At 44.3% G+C, this 22,470-nt stretch overlaps 1 protein-coding gene across 1 annotated transcript in view; it reads left to right on the top strand.

The window, feature by feature from the left end:
• Positions 1–351: 351 nt before the first annotated feature.
• CNPY1 (canopy FGF signaling regulator 1) overlaps positions 352–22,470 on the top strand; it is a 102,241-nt gene continuing 80,122 nt past the window's right edge. The window contains 1 exon segment of the mRNA XM_075747201.1: positions 352–396. Within this exon segment, the coding sequence (XP_075603316.1) occupies positions 352–396 (45 nt within the window).

Genomic DNA, 22,470 nt, shown 5'->3' on the forward strand with positions numbered 1-22,470 from the left:
CATTGGAGAGGTGCTCCAGAAAAGAAATCAAGAAATACCAGAGGAATCCAGGTGTTAAAGCATCTATTTTTTTTCAGTCTGGATGCTGGAAGACTAAGCTTTGCTTTGTTGCACCAGGAAGCCCATCTAGTGTCAGGGGCAGCAGGGGAATCGGGGCGAAGCTGACAAACGTAAGGCAGTCCTTCCTGTCAAGGATGATTCAGAATATAGTGGAAAATGGCTAAGATGCTCCATTCTTAGGCAAAGGGAGCAGTACCCCATGACAAACATATCAGACTAAGTACCGGTTGGGAGTGTTTCCCAAGGTTTCTTGACGAGGAGCCAATGTACGGAATCGTTGACCTTGCCCGAATGCCGAATTTTGGGAAGGGCTTGCTTTCTCTGGACACAGGCCAGGTTGGCCCCTTGCGCTCTGTAAAGAGCAGACGGACATGTGGTGGCTCTAGGCAAACCCCAGAGCATCGCAAGCAACTTCTGTGGCCCAGATTCTTGTGGCCCATGCCTGTGAACAAAGCCCCACGCTCTGTGGAGCCCCACTGAACGTCGGCATTGTGCACAGGTACCAAATGTCAGCCATCGTACGCGGAATTCCAGATCAGAGCTTACCTTCCTAAGAACTCGTACCAGAAGGCTGTAATCCTGTTAAAAGCCTCTGGGAACTACTGCAATGCAAATAATAGTAGCAATAATTAGCTCTGCTTTAATTGATACTGTGTATTCCTCAAATGTCAGTGAAAATTTACTTTGCTAAGCCAACAACTTCTCCCCTGGAACTCTGCTGGCTTTACCAGAATTACACGAGGGGTGAATTTGGATCATTGTAGGTTCCTGGCATAAATTATCAGCTGTTGATTCCTTGCCCTTTAAAACTTGGCAAGCATACAGGAAGAGTTTGCCAGACATGCGAGAACTAGTTCTATGCATTTATGGGGAAATCCTTCGGGACTATGCACAGAAAGGAGTACAATTTGCTAGAAGTATCCAGCTGTGAAATCCAAGAACTCCTGCACACAGCTCTAGCAACTTAGAGCGTATTTAGCCCAGCCTCGATACCAGTGGCTCCTGGAAGCAATTTGTGTGCCTTCAGCTTTATGAAGCATGAATGTGATTGTAACAAACCCTGTAAATGTGTGGAGATGCTACGTTTACAGAATAGCCCTAAAAGGGATGATTTTGGTTGGCATAATCTAGAGTCGTTTTATGGTTACGCCTGTTTATCCCAGTGGCCAGGAGTTGTCTCTGCTTAACATTGAGAACATAGTTCTGAGCATATCATTAGCATAAATAAGTAAAGCTAGCACACTTCAAAGCAATCGCCATCTTCAGTATGAACAAGATCTGCATCTGGACCTTTTGTCTTACTTATAGGCAGCCAAGAATTTTGATGCCACATCCTTCATGGACTGACATCTGTGTCATAGGACTGCTACACCTGCGTGCTCAGACACTCCTCGGGGAATCTTACTAAGGGAAGAATAAATGTTCTCTAGCTCCAGTTGGCTAAAAGTTAGATGCCTAATCTAAGCTCATTGCGTGAACCTCCTCCGTTTAGTTACATTAGGTGAGCTGAATGGCAGCTCGTAGCTGTGGGAAACCTGTCTTGATAAAAGTGAAGGGAAATAAATCCCAACCACAGTGGCTCTATTTTGTTAGTGCTAAGCAAGATCAGAGCCAGTAGCAGATCTCAAGTCTAAAATTTTCCACATTTACCAGGAAAAGACTTCTGGCTTTTACAGCTTCAGCGCATATTGCAGGATCAAGCCATTTCTGTGTTTGATGGGCCTAATGGGCAACGGGTTTAGGCTATAATGGAGTCCCTTGGAGACTCAGCGATACAATGCACCTGATTTTATGGATTATCCATCTGTACAAAAGTGTTGTTGCCAAACAAACTCAGGAACGGATCACTCTAGCACATTACCAATAAGCCAATTAGTGAAATGAAGCATTGCAATTATTAGACTTCTTTATGCAAATATGTTTGTCTGAGTGGAAAAGAGAATCATTTGGACTGGGTTTAGTATTCACGAAGACCTTGCCAATATGATACCTGGTGATAGTTGCTATAGCTGTTACTGACCAGTTTCTTTCTTCGCCTTGATATGTGTGGATGTAAATGTATTGAGTAATGTGAACCTTAATGAGTAAAACAGTGGTCAGAATTTAGACCTTATCATGTGTTTTTTTCAGTAGCAGCATTTGTTCCATGGGTTTCACAACATCTTCTAACATTAACTTTGGTTGTACTATTTTTTTCCTTTACAGTGCTCGACAGCATCAGTATTTTATTTGAGCCAAAATCCACAAACCTTTCACATTCAACTCATTTCCTTACAAGGAAGACTGACAGAATTAGGCCCTACATATCAAATCAGTGTCATCCGGGGACCTTAGTTTATCTAGTCGATCCAACAGATTTATTTATCACAGCCCATCCACATGAAGCTGGGCACCTTTTCTATAATGAGTTCCTTGCAGCCCGGGAGCAGGTTATGGAACACGACCCGTTACAGCGTGCTGTGGTGCAGGGGACCGATAGAGATGCATTATCCGAAGCAGGCACAGTTTGAAGTGCTATCTTGTATAACAAATTATTGACTTCATTGTACATAGTACTAGGATTTAATTAAGCGATAAGGCCCATCATAGTGGTCCTTTATCTAGCTGATAAGGATTTACCAAGCTTACCCAGGAGGTGTTTATCTGAAAGATAAGAAAAAGGTACATAAGGTGCCTTCCCCTGTTTTTAAATTGTTAATTGAAAAGACCTTATTTTTTAAGTAAGTTCTAGGTTGTTGTCTTTTCTTCATGGCTTAGTATTAAAAATTCAGATGGGCTTTTAGAAGGGAGGTTATAGCAGGGAAGAATGTTACCAGTGGCCTTCACTGGGTGAAATTAATAGGATTTATATAGTTTTTATTCACAATGCACCAGCTTTCAGCTCAAGCGGAAATTAAGTGTCTGATCTGCAGGAGATTTTCCAGTGACTCCATGATGCCATGGCCATAAAAGAGATCAATTCATTGCTGATTTCAGAGGGCTACAATTATGATTATGTTATAAAGTTTAGAAAAACATTGGATTGCACAATAGAAGAAAATGGGGGATACAGGTAATTTCAAGACAGTTCTCTTAATGACTGTGTTGTCAGCTCAGCTAAATGATGCCAAAATCTCTAGTCCTTTACGTATGAGATGTAAAGACATATAAGCAGAAAACATATTAAGAAATTAAGGCGAATGCAAAGAACTGGCACTTAAAATAAGATGAACGCACTGGAAAACAGAAAACAATACTACTGCTAATGCTCAGTGGAGAAGAACACAGAGGAAATTCCAGAGAAAGGAGAGAAGATCGTATGGGTTTTTATGAGAAAGGCACATAAGGACTACTGTGTGGTTGAAAACAGGGCAGGATCTTTGGATTTAGCAGATTTAATCCCTAATGTTACAGATACTTTTTTAATAGTATCGTGTCCTAAAGGTTCAAGCTTTTTTTTAGAGGTAGCTAGGCTGTTGCCTCCCCCTCCCTTAGAGTAAAGCTGTTGTGCAACATCCTTATACTAATAGTTACCTGAGATCTTCCAGTTTACAGTGTGACTGTATCCCTGGCCAGCCCATACTTGTTTGTTCTTATGTGCTGATGTTACCTTTTAGCGTAAGTGACATTTCTTCCTTCCTAGTGTTTTTCCTTCCCATCCCCATGTCAGCCTTCACTACGCTACATAAACCCAGCCCCCCTTGGACTGTTCTACGCTTGCAGGTCCAGAAGTGACAACCACGAGTTGACTCTGTACCACTTTGGGGACCAGGGATGTATCAGACTCGCTGTTCGTTCCACCTCAAGTTGCTTTGTGTGTGCTCTGTGAAATTCTCCTGAATTTCCAGGCATCCAAGAACCTAAGCTGCCAGATACTGGAAATCCAGTAGGTTACTGCCCAGAGCAGTTGTCTACCACATAAATTGATAGCGTTGGCAGCTCTGCTTGTGAAAGACTCCCTGTTCCCCAGATTGTATTAATCATCCTGCTCTGCACCTGTTCCAGCTTGAATTCTTCATGCTTGAACAGGGGCAGTAAAGCAGGGTCTGAAGGGATCAGATTGTATTAGAAGCGCTCGGAGCAATTCAAGCCAGGACTGAGTACCAGTTATAATGAGAGATACCCTCCAGGTTACACGAGAGGCAAATTGCCTCAGCAGTGAGCGGAAGTTTGTAGTGCAGCTCCGAGCCTGTTTGTTCAGTAACCAGGGGATTTCATTTCCATTGTTGACAATCTTACACCTTTTATGGGCAATTGGTTCACTTTTTTTAAAAAGTATCAGGCACGGAAGCAATAAGCGAGTGGAAAGGTGTGAATTAAAATGTGTACACAGCTAAAGACGATTACTCAGATATTTGCTTAGACCTGAAATCCCGGCTGTGAACCTGGGATTATTCTCTCTTGCTCCAACTACCCTCTGGTAATTGCCTCGTGAGCAATTTTTCTGCTGTGTCTTTTTACTTATTTATTTGCAGCTTTGAAAACTGATTGAGCTTTCTGCTATAAGCAAGGTCCCTCACCTTAATATACCCCATATAGAGTTCCCTCAGCTTGGTGTAGCCTCTCATGCCTGCAAGCCTTTGAAACAGCTCTCTGATGGCTTGTACTCCAGAGAAGCCAACAGAGCTGCATCCACTGGCTTCAGCAGAATAACTTTCCCACCACGTACTTTGTGCTTATTTCACTCAGAAAAAGATTTTACCCGAGTGCTGCTAGCAGGCACTCTGCTGTCCTCTTCTTCCCTGACAACTCAGGAACAAAATCAACCCCCTTCTCTTACACGTATTTCTACACAAAATTATTTTGCTTCATACATCTGAATGGTATCTTCTTATAAAAAGAGATTTTTCTTCCTTCAGATCACACTCCGCTGGGAGCTGCCCCAATCAGCAGTGTGTGCTCTCTCGCTCTCTCTGTGTAGTTGTTCCATTAAAGTAGTGTGAAAGCTACAACTGTGTGTCCACTGTCATTCTGTATTAGAAGTCAGGGGTAAGGTAATGATATGCAAGCTTGATCCTTCTGTAATACTTTCCTTGGAAGTACAGTTCTGCCGTTTCTGCTGTCAGCCTGCATTTAGAGTGCCGAGAGTGCTGCATGACTTGAAAGCAGCAGTAGGCAATTCCCAGTCTAAGCCTTAGACATTTACATATTTATGCTCACTTCAGCGGGGTAAATATGCTATGAATAAATCCTATTATGTTTGAAACTGTACTTACAGTATAATAAAAACACACAGTACGGTGGTGCAATCTCAGGTTTTCTTTCAGTGTCAATATAGGCATATATTTACTAAATTATGTATTGTTAACATGGTATTCAGCTTCCAGCAGCTGTTAGAATACCTTGTATCATATGAGAAAATAATGAGGGAAAAGTCCTTTAGTCTTTAAACAAGTATTGAAGAAAAAGCACTGGCTGCAGGTAAAACAGTTCTGCAGAAAATGGCCGGTCCGTAAGGGCTGGCTCTACAGCTGTTACTTTTGTTATTACTGCTTTTGAAGTCGTGTGCATCTGAATGTGCCATATCCAATGCAAGTGAATCTTTCGAAAGACGCTGCCAGGTATTGCTGATACACTGCCGCGATGTTGCACATGTCACAACCATATGTTGGTGCTGTGTTCTGGGGAAGAGATCTTTTGACACCGTAGTAGGTGCCTGCCAAAATTTCTAGGAGTTTCCTTACTGGAAAAGGCGTCTGGCTGATGCTTGGGTTTACACAGTCCCCTCAGCAGTTACTTCAGCATTATGCTGAGATGAGGGATCCCTGTGAGAAGAGGGACAGTGTTTTCTTCTTACGAAAGCCCCAGCCAGAACACTTGGTTTCTGAGTCTTGCGAGCAAGCTTTTCTGTGACCTTCCTCAAGACACAACACCTTTCTCTGCTTCCATTTCCTTCCCTTCCTTCTCCCTGTGTATGTTGTGAACTTTTGATGATATTATTATACAAAGGGATTTTAAATGCTTTTATTATTTCAAAGCAATGAGTTTTTGTGTGTGCAAATCTTTAGCCCGAGCCATACAACAGATCACCCAGAGGAGTCCCAAAGAACCCAAGGGGCTCTTCACTGCAGGAGGCTCTGCATTAGGCTCCTCATCGCCGTGGATATCTCTTTGCTCTTACAGCTTGACCCTAAATCTGCTGAAGTAGAAAAGAATTTTACATTACCTCAGCACAGACAAGCCCTTAATATCTGCAAAGAGCCTTTCAATAAAGCTAAAGATCAAGTCTTACTCCTTCTGCTAGATGGAGTATGAAGACTACACATCTTAATAGAATAGTCGTAGGATTTTCCGTGGAGTGTTTCACAGCATCCATCTAGGCTCAAGTTTTCTCTTTTTCAGAGATGACCTGTATTGCAGAGGGAACTTCCATGCTGGCAGACTCAGAGGACCTGAAAGTGTAACAGTTTTGTGTATGTTGACCCACTGCAGGGTATGAGGATTGTCTTATGGAGAAAATAAAGAAAATATACTTACAAGACTTGTGAAGTAAGGAGAGTTGGGGGAAAAAAAGTAAAGAACTATAAAAACTGTATAAAGAAGAGAGAGGTCCAGCTAATCACAACAGAACTCAAACCATAGATAGTCATGTCAGGTTGTTGATGATAATTCAGACTTTGCTGGACACAGGGATTTGAGCTGAATCCAGTAATATCTACTTGACAGAGAAAAGATAAGAATAGTAATTAAATGCTTTGATATTTGCCATTGAGACCAAAATGTTCTTCTTCACTTTGAGGGAAGGATGGAAAAAAAAAAAACCCTCCAAAAGGCGTTTGATGCTCATCTTTCAGACAAAATACTATCTGTGAAATTTCCAGATGGAATACTTCTTAAGAAAGACCAATTTTAATAGGCAGTTGCAGGAAGAAGTCTGTGCTAATGCAGTCTGCAGCCTTGAACATACTGAGGACTGCGCGTTGAGTGTGTGATGGGTAGAAGACGAGTTGCTGTGACCTGTGCTTATCTCAGAAGGACACCTTTACGCAATGCTGAAGTGGCTGTGCTTACTTTAGGACATAAAACTTGTGACTTGAAGTGTGTGGAGTTGGCATGCTGTGACAGTGGCTGTTTCACTTATCATAATTGCCCCTCTGTTCCTTTATGATCCTCAGGACTGTTTTTTTAAATATATTGGTTGTCTTGCTTTGCACATTTACTTTGTGAAGTCTTTGAGGTAGGGACAGTCACAAAGGCGAGGAAAGGGCAGATTCCATTCTCAGTAAGAGTCTACAGGTGTAATGAAACACAAAGGCCTCAACAGCATCGCTTTGGTCAAAGCTTGAAGAAGATTAAGAATCAGTATACAGTTCTGCTCTGAGCAGCTACTGGAAAAAGTAGTTCAAGAAACAGAAGAAATATCTTGTTTACTGCCTTTTGTTGAAGCCTGGGTCAAATTTGTTTCTATTACAAATAGAACTCGTCCAGTTCATTGCAGTTTTGGTTTCGGGAAAATAGAGATTTCAGTCTGTTAGGCATCAACACTGTCAGGAAGCATTGAAATTGTGATACATGCACAGGCCTTTTATTCAGTCAACACAATCTCGCTTCACCCCATTTACTGTAGGATCATTATTTAAAAAGCAAATGAGCCCTAGAATGACCAGACTCTATCAGTAAAGAGATCAGAGATTACCCTCTGGCCCTGGGATGAGTGGCCCAGCTCACTGAACCCTGTAACCCCCAAAACAGGGTGGCCAGGCTCAGGCAACCTTGTGCGAGTGGTCCTTGGTGTCTGCTAACTCCCGGCTGGTGCCTGGGCAGTGTCTGGGTGAGGACTGGTTAGCAGGGACCGTATTAAGAAGTAACAGGGACAGGCTCAAGCCCAGGTGTTGGCCCCATTTGTTTTGCAGAGCTGGTGATTCTGCAGTAAGTCTGTTTTAAAAGTGCAGTTCATTCTCACTCAAGAAACAAAAAAAAAAAACCTTTTAATCCAAATATTTTGAAGCTTATTACATGGGCAAGCTGTTATATCTAGTCAATGGACAAGGAAACTGAGACAGATAAAAGGGAGGCTGAAGACCTGTGTGTCAAAATACACTTTTCCTTGACTCCATCCGTACATACATGTGTGTGTAACTCCACCTGGAGCTCTCAGTACTTGACACCGTTGTGAGGAAAGTCTGAGCTTAGAAGCAGCATACGCACAAGAGGTCACTTGTAACATTTTGGATCTGCTTTACATTGCCCAGTTACCTGACACGTTTCAGAGTACTTATTTTCACCTCACCACTCAGCACTACCATCCCCATTTTAAAACGAAGAATAAAATTATACAGGAAAACTAATGATCTACAGAGATAGTTGAGCTACCTTAGCTATTGTTAGCTGTCTAACGTCACAGTACTCAATGTTCGCTAATCTTCCCGTTTTCTCAGGTCTATGACTACCGACACATGGACCCAGAAGTGGGCCAGCCACAACAGCATGAGGCCCCAGGTACACCGGTTCATCACAGTCAGACTGCTTCCCAGGCACTGCGGCGTAGACCTTCACAAGGGTGTTGTCCAAGATCGTGCAAGAAGTTTGACCTGATGGCAAAATTGAATTCCTCTCCCTTAAATCTCAGCCTTATACAGGACTGTTGACTCATTGTTCCTCTCCTTAGGAGATTAGATTTTCTTTCTGCGGCAAATCAAACACGAGTCTCCTGAAGACCGTTGTTCCACAGAACACAGACTGCTGGCAGTTGTTCCCAGACTTGGAGGCCCATAAAATAAATTATGTGGTTATCTACTGGGGGGACAGCAAGATACTTTTCAATCTGTAACAAATATATTTCTAGATTGACTCTGTTAAGATTGTAGTTGGTAGGAATTTTGCCGTTGTTTTCAGTGAATATAGCCCTGAGAAATTTGCAAGTGCAAAGACCTCGAGTGAGTTTTCATTTTAGAAAACATGAGAAATGGTATGCGGAGAAAACTTTTGTACAAATTACAATAACTTGACATATCTTCTGCTGAGATAAAGCGCACCAGAGCAAACCAATATGTCTTAATAATCTTGTCTACTCAGTACAGTAATCCTAATCATTGCCTAAGATGCCGTGGAAGAGTCTTGGCTAAATACAAAGGCATTTTAGACTTCTGTTTGATTTGCTCTTTCAGAACTGTAGTGTTTTGAAGATAAATAAAAACTGCTAATGAATATGTATATGTTTCCTGATGTAGAGTATGTCAGTAAATATTCTGGGACGGTTTTGTAGTCTGCAATGAACATGCTTCTTTGAAGTTTTTACTGATTTAAAAATGCAGTCATTATGTTTGGGTCACACATAGTTTACTGGTTTAGTTAGACAAAGAAACTAAGCTTAGACAAAATATTTCAAGACAAGAACACTTTTCAAACTCAAACAGCAAAATACATTGAAAATTCTTTTCAATAGCTACAAGACAGTTAAAAATTCTTTTAACAATATGGAACAAGCTTGATTTTTACCTGTTAGAAAAAACAAAAACCCCCACCATTTTCTCATCTGCTTAAACAAGAAAAGTGAATGAGGTAAGAGACACCAGAGGACTACAGATGTCCATATGAAGGTCGTATGGAGACTGTACTGTGCAGCACCTGCAGTCCAGCATGCTGACTTTGTGCCCTGCCATCCAGGGAGAGCGGTGGCAGCTGGGTCTAGCAGGGCAAGCACCCGTGTTCCACACCCCTGGCAATCCCAGGGTTAAGAGCAGAACTGGTTGCATGGCCCTTTGCTTGGTAGCTGTTCGTGTTCCTGATTTCAGAATCGCAGCTGCAGGAAAATCCTGAAAAAGAAATATTTGTTTGATGGGAAGCCAAGGTGGGTGAAATGAAGTCTTCAGTTTTACTTCAGAAGTAGCGGAAAAATGAAGTACTCAGTACTTAACATTAGCTTTCCATTCTATCATCTGTGTGATTTTTAACATTCCAGTGACAATCAAAAGACTTTAGTGAGAGCATCATCCTGTTGCATAAGGTGCCACACAAGCTCAGGATAAGGTAGTTCCTGTCCCAACAACACAACAGTCTAAAAGATAACTGAAGAGCCAGTTACCCTGACCATGTCCAGACAGCTTTTGAATATCTCCAAGGATGGAGACTTCACAACCTCCCTGGGCAACCTGCTCCAGTACTCAGTTACCCTCACAGTAATCTATGGAAAGAGAAGCTGAGAAAGAACCAGTGTAAGAGAGGGGAGACAAGAAAACTTAAAGCAGATAAATGCTACTGAGTGTCATATAGAACTCTTAAGCAAAAACTTACACTTGATTTGAAAGAGTAAAAATCAGAAAATCATTTCATTTTTGAGTGAAATCAGAACAATTTTCTTGGATATGTAAATGCCCTGGGACTGCCTGCAGATGTGGGAGCACAGCCTCTCCTCTGATGCCGTGCTTTCATAGAGCTTTAACCCTTGGTCCTGTGCAAGTGTGGTGCCACTTAATTGCAAGGCTGTGTGCTTCAGGAGAGTTTGCAGGACTGCCTGAGACCAGGAATCAGCACAACCAGGTTCCAAGAGGTGTGCTTGTCTTCAACTCAAGGTATCTTTAAGAACAGTGAGGAGACCGGAGGAAGTCAAATCATGAACAGGATTGATGCAGGGTAAGGTCGGGGAAAGGGCATCGTTCAGTCACCAAACATCTTGGTGCAGCTGTTGGTACAACAGCAAAAATCCCAAGCTCAGCTACACCTTGGGGCACATCAATGAACCTTGAAGCGGAGGCAGAGATTTCCAATAGCTGTCTGTGTCAGGATGTGCCATATACATCCCTTCGCACACACACTTTGGCAGCAGCATTCATCTCTGCTGTGGGATGAGGGGACACTGCTTAATATGAGAGCATTTATAAGAGCTTTATCTTGAAGCACAGAGAGTTGACTTCAGCCACCAATGCTGAAGCCGTTGCAAGCTACAGCCCAGACCTCCTTACAGCCCTGAAATCCTCGCTCTGGATCTCTCTGGAGCAGACACTGCTCTGTGTGTGTGCAATACTCCTGTGATGCAACCAGCTGGGGATTAGTGAAACCCTATTTTTACTGATGACTTAAAGCAGGATTCCCAGTCCCTGAGGGGGAGGGGACCGCTTCTGCAACCAGCAATGCTCAACATCTGACATAAGCACAGCACTGCAGTCCTGTAAGAAAATTAGCATTACAATCAGCTTTACCGCATCTCCCAGAAATCCTGTAAGGAGGAAGTCTCCAATGAGGTCATTTCATGCCGGTGGCTCACCATGGTAACTCCAATTCCAGCCTCGCACTTGTGCTACCTGGCTGGAGCTTCGTGCAGACAAGGCAGGAGGCTCTGCCACTGAGGGTCCCCAGTTCTCCAGTCATTTATGTCCCTGGTGTCACCTCCCGGCATGGTGGCAGTAGCAGAGAGCCCTTGGAGCAGACGTGTGACATGCCAGCAAGCGTTGTTTCTCTCCAATGTAGGCACCAGATTGCAGGTGCCAATGGGAGGAAGGACACTTATCGATCGGCATCAGGCTCTGAACGAGTCCAGGCTGAGCTCAGGTTGGGCTGCCTGCTCCCAGGCGGAGCCAGAGGGTTTGGGAAAGGTTTCAATTTCAGCTGATGAAGCTGACAGGTGTCAGGCTGCAGCTGCGGAGCGAAGGCTGCTCTTTGATGGGAGCTGCTGACCTTCTCACTAATCTGGGGGAGAGCCATGGCCGAGTGCTCTCTGCAGTTAGAGATTTGCAGGGAAAACTGCAGCATCTTCCCCTGCTTGATACTGTGTCTATGTCAGGTTTGGCAACCACCTAGAGGAAAGATTCATTTTGTGGGTTTTTTTCTTGACAAGCATTTCGTGTTTAGTTATTCAGAAAGCAGGGATTAACAGTCGTATTCCTTCTCTTTCCAGCAGGAGCTATGCCAAAATGCACGTTTGCTTGCGGTCAGGAACCAACGCTGCCTGCTGCTGTACTGACGGCACTGACTTTTCATTGTACCTCCCAGAACCTGTTCGATTTATACTGTTAATGGGAATCAACTTAAAGAGCAAATGTCTTTGTCAGTGATTACACAAGCTCATGTTCAGTCCTTAAATTTAGACAGCAGCTGTAGAGTTAAACAGATTATTTCAGAAAGTGCTTTTGGACCATGGCAGGTATCCCGTAAACAGAACAGGTTAGCAGTGCTGGTTAGTGCCTGAGTTTAGCAAAAGGGATCTTCTGCAGCAAGCGAAGGGAGCACTGTTACGAAACATTTCTGGCTTGAAAGCCATGCTTTGTTGGACTAAACATCCCGCCTACCAGTTTGATCTTGCTCCAGCAGTTGTTCCAAAGAGCTGACGTATATCTGGTTTGTTATCGTTCTGACTGTAAGAAAAGAGCAATCTCTGGAACACATTGGACCAATTCTGCCAATGCATCTGGGGTGGATATCTGTGAATTTTGGGTGTGGAAGCTCTGGCCGAAGGAGATCAAGAAGAATATCAACGCCAGGTTTTGTCTTTTGCCTCCCAGGAGGCTCAACCCAAGACAAGGGAGGAAAATGGCTTCATGATGTCTTTGCGTTTCTGGGCCTCGGGACTGATCCAAGGGCTGGCACAGCTGCCAGCCCTCACCCCAAGCGTTGCTATAGCTTATAGATGCTGCCCACAGTTGCCCCCCAGCTGCTATGCAACCCAAAATAGCCTCAGCACAAAGCACTCCAGGAAGCCCCCTCTTCTTTTCCCTCCATGTCCCCTTCATCCGGTGCTCTGATGTGGAGGGGTTAGACTGAAATGAAGAGGTTACCTCATGAATGAATTGAATGAATTGAATTCATTTTTAATGAAGAAAAAAAAAAAGAGCAGATTTGAAATGAAACTGCATTTTGTTTTTCTAATCATTCTTAGCATTTATTTTTGCTTCTTAGCATAGTTTTAACACTCTCTTAATCTCTTTTTGCCTTGTAGGAAGTAACAAGACATATTTGGGATTAGGAATTTTTCTTTTTCCTTTTCCATCTGCTTTTCCTTTTGCCACTCTGTAGCTATTTAATACTTGTCTGTTTGTTACAAACAGTGCATGGAAGAATGGTAAAAAAACCCCCAACATTAAAAATGTTACTGGATTGATGGAATTTCTTTTTCTTTTCTGTTTGTCCCTTTCAAACGCTTCCAAACCTGGGAGATTTAGAAAAGCTAGGTCTTGATCCTATGACCATGTCAGAAGTTGTGTACCAGGTCAGAACAAAAGTCCATCTGGCACAGTATTTATCTCCAAGAATGACCAGTAAGAGGCACATAGAGCCAAGACCAAAATAGGGAGCAAGAACAGTTATATGTACTCAACATATTTTCCAGACATTTGTGGTTGGGGACTAGAAATGAGACCTGGGCGTATAATACTGTTTCACTCTTGTCATTGCCATCTTCCTTTTCACTTGGTATGGGACCAAGGTTCAAACACAAGGTTAGATCCTTTGCTCCTGCTGCAAAATTGACGTCATGAACGGTCACAAGTGACCATTTAATTTGGAGAGGGGGATCCCCCTGAAATTTCAAGTCGTGCACAGTGAAATATTTATAGACATTCTTGGTTTCTAAATGCATTGTGGCCATTCAGCACACACTGACTACGAAAGACCTGAGTACAGCCATGGTGTGGGATGAAAATGTTTGTTAAATAGGCAATACTAGTCAAGGAGGTTGCTGGAATGCTTGGATGAGAAATGAATTTTATCAGAGATGGTAGAAAATGGAGAGGATATATACTGAGAAAAAATGAAAATTAACAGAAAAATATGTTTAGAAATTTTCACTTAAGCCTCTAAAAATTGGTGGAGAAAAGCAAAATCTGTTCACTTGTTCTTTTTGTATTCCTCTTCCCCCTTGGTGTTGTATTTCTTCCTGAATAAATTTCTTTCTAAAAGGGTTTACAGAATTGTCCCCTTTATACAGCATTGCAGTATGTTACTGCATAGCTTAAACATCCCATCCCAACATCGCCTACGGTTCACTGCGGAGGAGGTAGTCCCCAATTACCCACACACCGATATCTCACGAGTGTACCTGATGGATGGTGCTCAGGTGCTTTGTGATGAGAAACCATTAACTGTTCAACTGATCAACGCAAAAACTCTTACTGGGGTGCTGATGGGTGTGCTGAGAGGACAACAAGGTCCCCTGGCCTCCCAGCCTTGGTCGCATTATGTTACGATCATGGAGATGCTCTGTTTTCGCAGAGAGGGCTTCTCACTCTCCTTTGCCTCTTCAGCTTTTGACGGTTTTTCTCTCTCACTGAACACGACATCCTGCATTCTACAAAAGAGATGATTTTAGCGACGTCTTTGAGGTGTGCAAATTGTGAGCAGGATTTGCTGCTTTGAGTTAGTATTTCGTTCCCTGCCATGAAGACAAGTGCAGGACAGCTCCTGAGGGTTGCCCTGCCATGCCTGCTGCTAACACGCGTTTGCCACAGCTTTAAACTTACCTCTGTGATAGGAGATGAGCTGTTGGGGAGCCTGGATTTTTTCTTTTCCTCTTCCCTCAGGTGCACTGCTCTCATTTTGTTCGTTTGTAGCTTTGCCACGAACCAAAGGTTTTGCTGTTGACCCTGTGAAGCCACCTGAGGTTTTCATCCCTTGCTTCGGAGCAGAGGGCTGGGAAATGCAACATTATGGTCGTATTCTCCTAGTGAAAGAGGCTGTCAGGGAGAAGATGGGGAGGAAGAATGATCTGAGGGAGCTTTCCAAGAGTATCTGGTCAGCTTTAAGGGAGAACAAAGCTGCCTTAACACTTGGGTTTGTTGCTGACTTTTAGGCTTGGAAAATTGCCCATTTGGCTGCTGAAGCAGCAGCCTGAATTGTTGTGCAAGTTGGCTGTGAAGGGAATGCAAAGGGATTTCTTCCCCTTCAGGTTCACGCATCACTAACCATGCCCGGCATGTTGCTCCGTACTGTACACCCTGAATGAATAAACTGCTTCTAATAAAGAACCAATGTTGCTAATATCTTTGTGTAATTTAAACCAAGGCTTTTTGAATTTAGCTCATTTGGGGAAGAAAAAAACCCCCACTGATGTTGCAAACGCTTATGCATCTGATTAACTTTGCTGCTTAGTTTAATTTGCAGGATCAGGGCCTTAGCTATCAAGAGGCTACATGGCATTACAGCCCTTCTATACGTCTTCATTAGAGTATCTTTCTTACAAATTTGCTTTCATGCGTGTTTTTACAACCTCAGTCATAAACTGGATTGTATCTGCCAGCAGCAGTGTTTAACTATGTCAGCTCCTCGGTGCCTGAGCTAATCCCTTGTCCTTCTTGACAGGAGTCGGGGGGAGTGCTGTTTCCTAAGGATCGATGCACAAAAGTTGCCATGATGCTGGTCATTTGCCTAAAAATTTGAGGAGATCATGAGTTTTTGTTTGGGCTAGCATTTTTGCCCTTTCAGGGTTTTTTGTTTGGGTTTTTTTGCAATTTTCTGTAAGAGCAGAATTGTTATTTCTCTCCAAATTTACTCATTTTCAGGACTGCAAGCGGGTGTTTTTTCCTCCTAAGCTTTCTATTCCTTCTATTCCTTTCCATTCTGGCCTGCCCGCAGGTTTTACTTTTCCTTTTCCAATTTTTTCTATTTCTAGTCCATCTTCTCTTCCATTTCCAATTTTTTTTTTTTTCAGTGACATGATGGAAAAATAGTTCCTTACAGCTTCCTCCAGCTGCTGCGGCTGCTGCATCTTGTATTTTCAGATTTTAAATCTGGCAACCCTAGTGGGTGTCCATCTGGGGAATTATACAGGTGCAGAAAGGAGCAAGTGTTTCTCCTCTCGAAGGTCAGCGTTGTTGCTGCCCTTTCTGGTGTCTAAGGACATGCTCCCTCAACCAGCGGATCCCTCTGAGGTGCCATGACTCTTGGCTGCCCCCCACCCAAAGCACTGTGTGAAAAGCTTGACAGAGGCTGAGATATGAATGCGGATATTAAAACACAAAGACTTCATTTTTTTTTAAGGGTTGTGGCTAATCCTTTCTCTCCTGGGGCTCTATTTTTTGAGTCCAAGTATTTGTTACAGGACTCGTAACTTGCAGAGGCAGATGTAGCACTGGCAGCCTCCCAGTTGTAGGAGACATGGAGGAAAATTTCATCTACGTGGGGTTCCACATAAGTGCTGATGAACTTGGTCCGTGGCTGAAGCATCCCCAAGCTGGGGGATCCTGCCAGCTGTCTCCTTGCCATGCCATCAGAGACGCAGGTGCAATACATAGGCACTCAAAATAAATGCGCGCGGGCAGTCCCTGCTGAGAGTTCATGACAGGCAGAGCTCTGCTGGAGGTTGCTTTAGATACAAGGCTTTACACGCCTCAGAGATGTATAGGCATAATATATATGTTTATTCAAAACTTGTTTTATGAGTTGTTTGGTTTTTTCCGTGGGCATGTGCAAACTTAAATTATGGCCGAAGTAAATTATGGCAGAAGTAGAGAAGATATCTGTAAATTAAGATATACTTTCCATTAGTCACAGTATATTAAAGTGCTTTAACTTTTTTATTATCAGCATCACTTGGTAAATTAAGCCCCAGTCCTGCAGTGTGAGACAGGAGGAAGGAGCCTGAAATCCACACAGAGCACCAGTGAAATCATTGCATAGATCATCTACCTTCTTGCTGCACGAACTGGACATCAGTCAAAAGTTGCATTTGGTTATAAAAATCCAGGATGGGCAAGTGTTGGTCATTTGGTGCCTCAGAACTGCTCAGTGGCACCTCCGTGTCCCCCACTGTCCCCAGTGGTTTCTGGGGCTGCTGCCTGGTCCCCCTGGAGCTGGGGCCACCTCACCTGCTTCTGCTGGTCCATGCAACCCGGCCAGAGTGGACACGGGGAGCAGGAACCTGCAGAGCTTCACAGAGGCCTCGGTTGGGGAACTGTGTTCGCTGAGGCCAGCTGGGCTTTTTTAAGAAGCTACATGTGTAAACGTCTGCTGGTAGCCCAAAAGCTGCCTCCCAAGGCAGCATCCCAGGTCTGAGCTTTGAAAGTAGGTTTGCAGAAGGGCTGTGCACCACCCACGGCTGAGAGTGGGGCTGGGAGCGGAGGGGGAAGATCTTTCTAATACTGGTGGAGAAAATTATATTTTTTTGGTTCAGTGTTCAGACAGACTTTCTGGCATGTCCACCAGCCTCAGAAGTGCTTCCTTATCCCCAGGGAGCTGCTTTGCTGCTCCTGTTGCTGAGTTGGGTCTTCCCAGAGGACGTCAGCGCTGCTCACACTGGGGAATGCCGCTGGATGCTGCTGCCCATGTGATGGGAGTAGTGCCATGAGAGCAGGGAGACCATTTGCTTTCCAGTGAAAATAAATCTGATACCAGCTCCTATCCTGCTTGGGTGAAACGTCTGCCCTAAGGAGACCAGCAAATGAAGGGCGATCAGAACGGGCTGGATTTGCAGTCCCCTTTCTGTAAAACTTTCCTTCCTAATGAAATCGCTTTTCTGTAAAACTTCCAGTTTTCAATAAAACTTTACAGTCCCCTTTCTGTAAAACCTCCCTTTAAAACTTCCAACCCGCAGGCTCAGGAACGGACCCAGTCAGGCTGGAAAAGTGTCAGCTCAATATTAAAAGGTGCGATAATCACTCCTGAAAAAAATGAGCGTTATTGATGCTTAAGTCAATAGCTGCTTATAGCCGTTGGGGGACTTGCTGCTCGCTTCGTGTTTGCTTTTTCCCCTGCAGGACTCGGCCGGTCAGTCAGCAGAGCATGGTTTCCTTTGCAGTCTGGAGTGCTGGAGACACGGTGTTTAGTTAAGCGCACACCAAGCCTTCATTGAGAGCTGCGGCATCTCCACAGAGGCAAGAGTTGAGGCTTCGGATTTTTTTCTGCATCTGAGATTTGGGGCAAGCACCATCCAGAGCCAGGCAACAGGAGGGTCGAATCTGCAACTGGGGCTGCATGTCGTGTTGCATGAAGCTGTGCGACCTCATCCTCATGCTCCGCTGGACTCGTCCCTCAGTGCCCTGCAAGCCGGAGGGATTTTGGGGACCTGACTTTGCTGGCATAGGCTGGCTTTGTTCTGCACGCCGTGAGCCAAGGTGCTCGGGAAGACCCGTGCAGCACCCTTCTTCCCAGGCACGCTCGTCGTGGTGGTGATTCCACCTGGCTCCAGCTAAGAAGGCTTTGGCATATATTGACAGTAATGCACACAGGGGGAAAAACTCCCCATCTGTGGTCGTGTAGCGGAGAGACGAGTGGCTGCATTTCTTAACAGATGGCATAACAAACTACACGAAATGCACGTCCCCCTGAGACATATAACCTGACATCAGATAGTTTCAACAACATATTGAAATAAGTCCTCCCTGATGAACGCTGTGGCTTCAGACGCAGCCGTACCTCTCTCCCCGAATCCCTTGACAAAGCCGTGGGTGACGGAGGCACAGCAGTTTTGAGGGGTCCCACCCTGCTGCCTCCGCCGGCAGCAGGATTTGGGGCGGCAGGCTGAGCAGTGACTGAGACGGCCCCCAGATGCCGGGGATGGGAGAAGCAGGGAGCTGAGGCGTTAGTACTTCTCCGTAGGTAGTAAGTCTTTTCAAGCTGAATAAGCTCTTTGTTCTGAGAAATGCTTACTTTAAACATCTGAGGTAGGAGTTTTAGCATTTTGCTTTAGGGATTATAGACTTGGGCTTGTCTATAAGGGGAGCAGAACCACCTTGAGGAACAAGCGTGTTCAGAAGTTGCTTTTGCTGTTGGGAGGCTCTACACAGTAGAGCACTGGCCTAAAGCTGGGCAGTGGGCAGGTCCTCCTGGTCTTCACGATACTCTGGACCTGTGAAACAGTGCCCAAATATGACCAAATTTGAGAATTTGGGGGCTGGAAATCATAGTGCTCAGCAGCCCGGATGGACCCATCAGCACCAGAGGTGCCTGGTGTGGCTGTAGGGGCCAGGGTAGGGCTCCTCTTCCATGTCTGCCCAGGGCTGAGGATGCTCCGTACTGGTACGGCAGCAATCCACACCTCGGCCATGTCCTCAGTGATTGCAGTGAGTGAGGAAGAGATGGAAACAGCCTGCCTGACATGCAAATAACATCAGCATCAGATGGAGCGGGAGCTGGTGGGAAACAAACATTAAATTAATTTAGTTCACAACTCTCCTGTAGGGTATGGGATCTCCCTGTTTTCCCAGGAAGAGGTCTAGAGAGATTAATGTCAAAAAGATCCACTAATTTTGATGACCCAATTTACATGCCTAATGACCTGATTTTTCTGAGCACTTCACGTTCTCTAGCACTTTATGCACTGGAAGGACAGTGCCCTTGTTTTCTTTCACAGCAACGAGTGTTCAGCAGTTTTGTGAATCAAAACTTAGGGCATTAATTTACGCATTCAAAAAACAAAACCCTGCACAATTACCGAGACAAAGCTTTCGATGTATGGTTTGGATGGCTTGGCAGTATCTCAGAGAAACTCTTCAGCAGGGACAGAGATAGCAGCCAGTTCCCCAGGACGCCATTCAGCTGCCTTCACCATGTCTTCTTCCTCCTCCTCAAATTTTCTGCCTCATTCACTGGGCAGCTTCCAGTTTCAGCAACAAATGAGAGAGGAATTAAATGGACGCAGGGCTCTTTCCCAGCCGATGCTAAGGCAGGCATTTTCTGACTTCTGAGATGCTGATTTGCAACCTTGATATATTTGTATAATTACTTCTGTATAGCACAGCATTCTTTTTTTAGCTCTTTTATGGTGTGGTACATCAATCCCATCTCTGAGGAGCTTACACTCTGTTTTAACATATGGAGTATCTCTGTAAGTTCCTTTCTGGTCTCTGCAGTCATGTGTGTGGTTTTGGACACGAGGACGTCCCCAAAGACCACCACTGTGGTCCTGCAAGGACCATTGCCATCGAGAGGGGAAGCTCTGCCTTTCCCACCTCCATCGCAGGTATGTACTGCGGTCACGCAGGGGACCAGACTAGAGGACTGATCCAGGCTAAGACCTAAAGCTGAAATTTCATCCATGGAGCTGAAATATAAAATATATTACAATACGGACAGGCTGCTGAAAAGGAGCAACATTACTTTGCTTCAACCTCCCACTGTTGGCTGCACCCATTGGGTGCTGGTCTGGCCCCACCATAGACCAGTGCAGGGGGACAAGGTGGCCAAAACCTCTTCCCTGGTATGTGCGGAGTATTTGCCGTGTTGCTTATCCCAGAGTAACTTATTCCTTGGTGTGAGCAAAGCCCACCTTGTGTCAGCAGGTTTACATTTCCTGCGCATACCTACGTGCCAAAGGCATACTGTGCTACCTGCACAGCACTGTGCTGCGCTGTATAGAAATCTGGATTTTTGGTGGGAAGTGTAGGCTGATCTGTACCTGGGCTGATCTGTGTGACCCACAGAGAAGCTAAAATACAGCAGCCTTCAGGAGGAACGGGGTAGATTTTTGGCTGTGACATGTTACACATGGATTCGAGACAGACAGTGAAGGAGAAACACCGGCAGTTCTCTTGAAATCAAATGTCAAATAAAATCAACACGATATAATTAAAAGGAAAAAATCTTTCAAAAAAATCTTTGAATTAGATTGAAGACTCTATCTCTTAAGAACATACTGCAAGCTTAATTTTTGATGTTACAGTTAAATAAAGACATACTTATCTGATTAGCTGTAATCCTCTCATGTTTATTCCTTGAGTCAGAGGCCTTATAAAAATGTATCTGAGATTTAGAAGTGGGACTCAAGGACAGCCTGCACCTGGTCCCTGTGTCTGATTGCAGGGAGATATCTCTGTGGCGTTACCAACAGAAAATTACTCAGCTGTTTTGATAATCTCCATTGTGCTCGGAACCAAAACATAAACCAAACATATTTGTCCATCTCCTTCCACAGTTACCAGTTCTCACCTGAGATTTTTGGATTTGCCCTGCCTTGTAACAGAACTGGAGCATAGACTTGACCAAAATCTAAAGACCCCACGTGAAGGGGATTGAACCTTTCCTCAACCATAAACAAGAACCACCGTGCCATGGCACTGATCCTCCAATTCAGGGTTCCTAAAGGGGAATCCCATATAACATCCTCGATTCAACCACCATCATCGTCCCTGGCTGAGCACAACGGCTGTATTTTCTGCGTGGCATCTCCTTGGGTCATGCTGGGGCAATCTACACCAAATGTTTGAACTGGTGGCCCCGGTTCCACGTACAGGCAAGGCAGAAGTCGGCAGCAAAATCGAGAGCGTGATTCATCCCGTGCCTGAAATAGGTCAGACCATCGGTGGGAATCACACCCTGGATCTCGCTCCCCTGGCTGTAACAAGGACGTAGCTCTGGAGGTCTACATTGCAGATGTCTGAAGGTGAGATAAAACCCATCCAAGGAGATTAATGTTCAGATTATTTTCTATTAAACTAATATTCTGACTGTGGAAACAATTCAGGAAAATCTAGTCGGTAACTGCATTTTTAGACATTTAAAAAACAAATACCAAAAATGGGGTGAAGAACATTTTGCAGAGTTTTTTCTGCTCGCTCTGCTCTGCTGGGAGTGGCCGAGCTTTCCCTTGCTGCCGTTAGTGGGAGCCACAGCCCAGGGCAGGGCAGGACGCTGCTCCGCCTGGGTTCTCGCTCCACTTCTGCACCGGTCGGGATTTTCTGCTGGAAGAATTACAGAAGCCAAAGTCTCAGAGAATGTCTCAGGTGACTTTTTTTTCCTATCGATTAATTTATTTGTTTGGGAAAAAATTTTTGAGGACCAAAATTCCAAAAATTCTCTGATGGAGAGTTTCACTGATCCTCTGCCCACCTCCCAGTAATGTTTTTAGGACTTTCAAATAAAATAGTTTGAGTTTTCATTTTAAAATGGCCTTTTCAGCCTGAAAATTGTCAATGTCTGCCATTGACCATTATTTCCCTTTGCACTTGTGTGCTCACAGCTCCTTTGCCTGTGAGCAAATGCTATGTATTACTACTGAAAAATTACTAGGTTTATACATCATAAGAAATGGCATACTGAATGGCTCTTCTCTAGACTTCAGCCTTTCCATCAGCTAGCCATTTTCTCAAGTTTTATCTTTCTCTCAATGTAAAAATCCCGCAGTATATTATGTACATCAGACATCACACTCTCACAGGATTGCATTGATAATGATGCTGTTTCTGAAGCACCCATGATAGGAGCGGACACTGTGTTTACAGGGCACTGGAAAAATGTTTAAAGAACATTTTAAGAGCCAGAGGTCTTTCAATAATCTTTCCCACTTGCAATCTAATGGCATATACAAAGAAACTGCTCTCCTCCCTGGGGAAATGGGTCTGGTTGTGTTTCTTGCCCCTGCAAGCTGCTCCACTGTGATGCAGAGATGCCCTTCCTCCCTGGGAAGACCTTTCCTTTTCCAGGGACTCGAGCAATGGTCCAAATTCCACTGAAGTCAGTGATAGTGCCATTGCTTTCGGAGGGGTAGGATTAGGTCTTCCATGCTTAGCAGAACTTTATTAGGAAATCTCTGCCTATGCTTTATAAGCCATGTAGATAAACAATTAAAAA

This window comes from Balearica regulorum, chromosome 2 (genome assembly GCF_011004875.1).
Source record: "Balearica regulorum gibbericeps isolate bBalReg1 chromosome 2, bBalReg1.pri, whole genome shotgun sequence".
NCBI classification, from domain to species: domain Eukaryota; kingdom Metazoa; phylum Chordata; class Aves; order Gruiformes; family Gruidae; genus Balearica; species Balearica regulorum.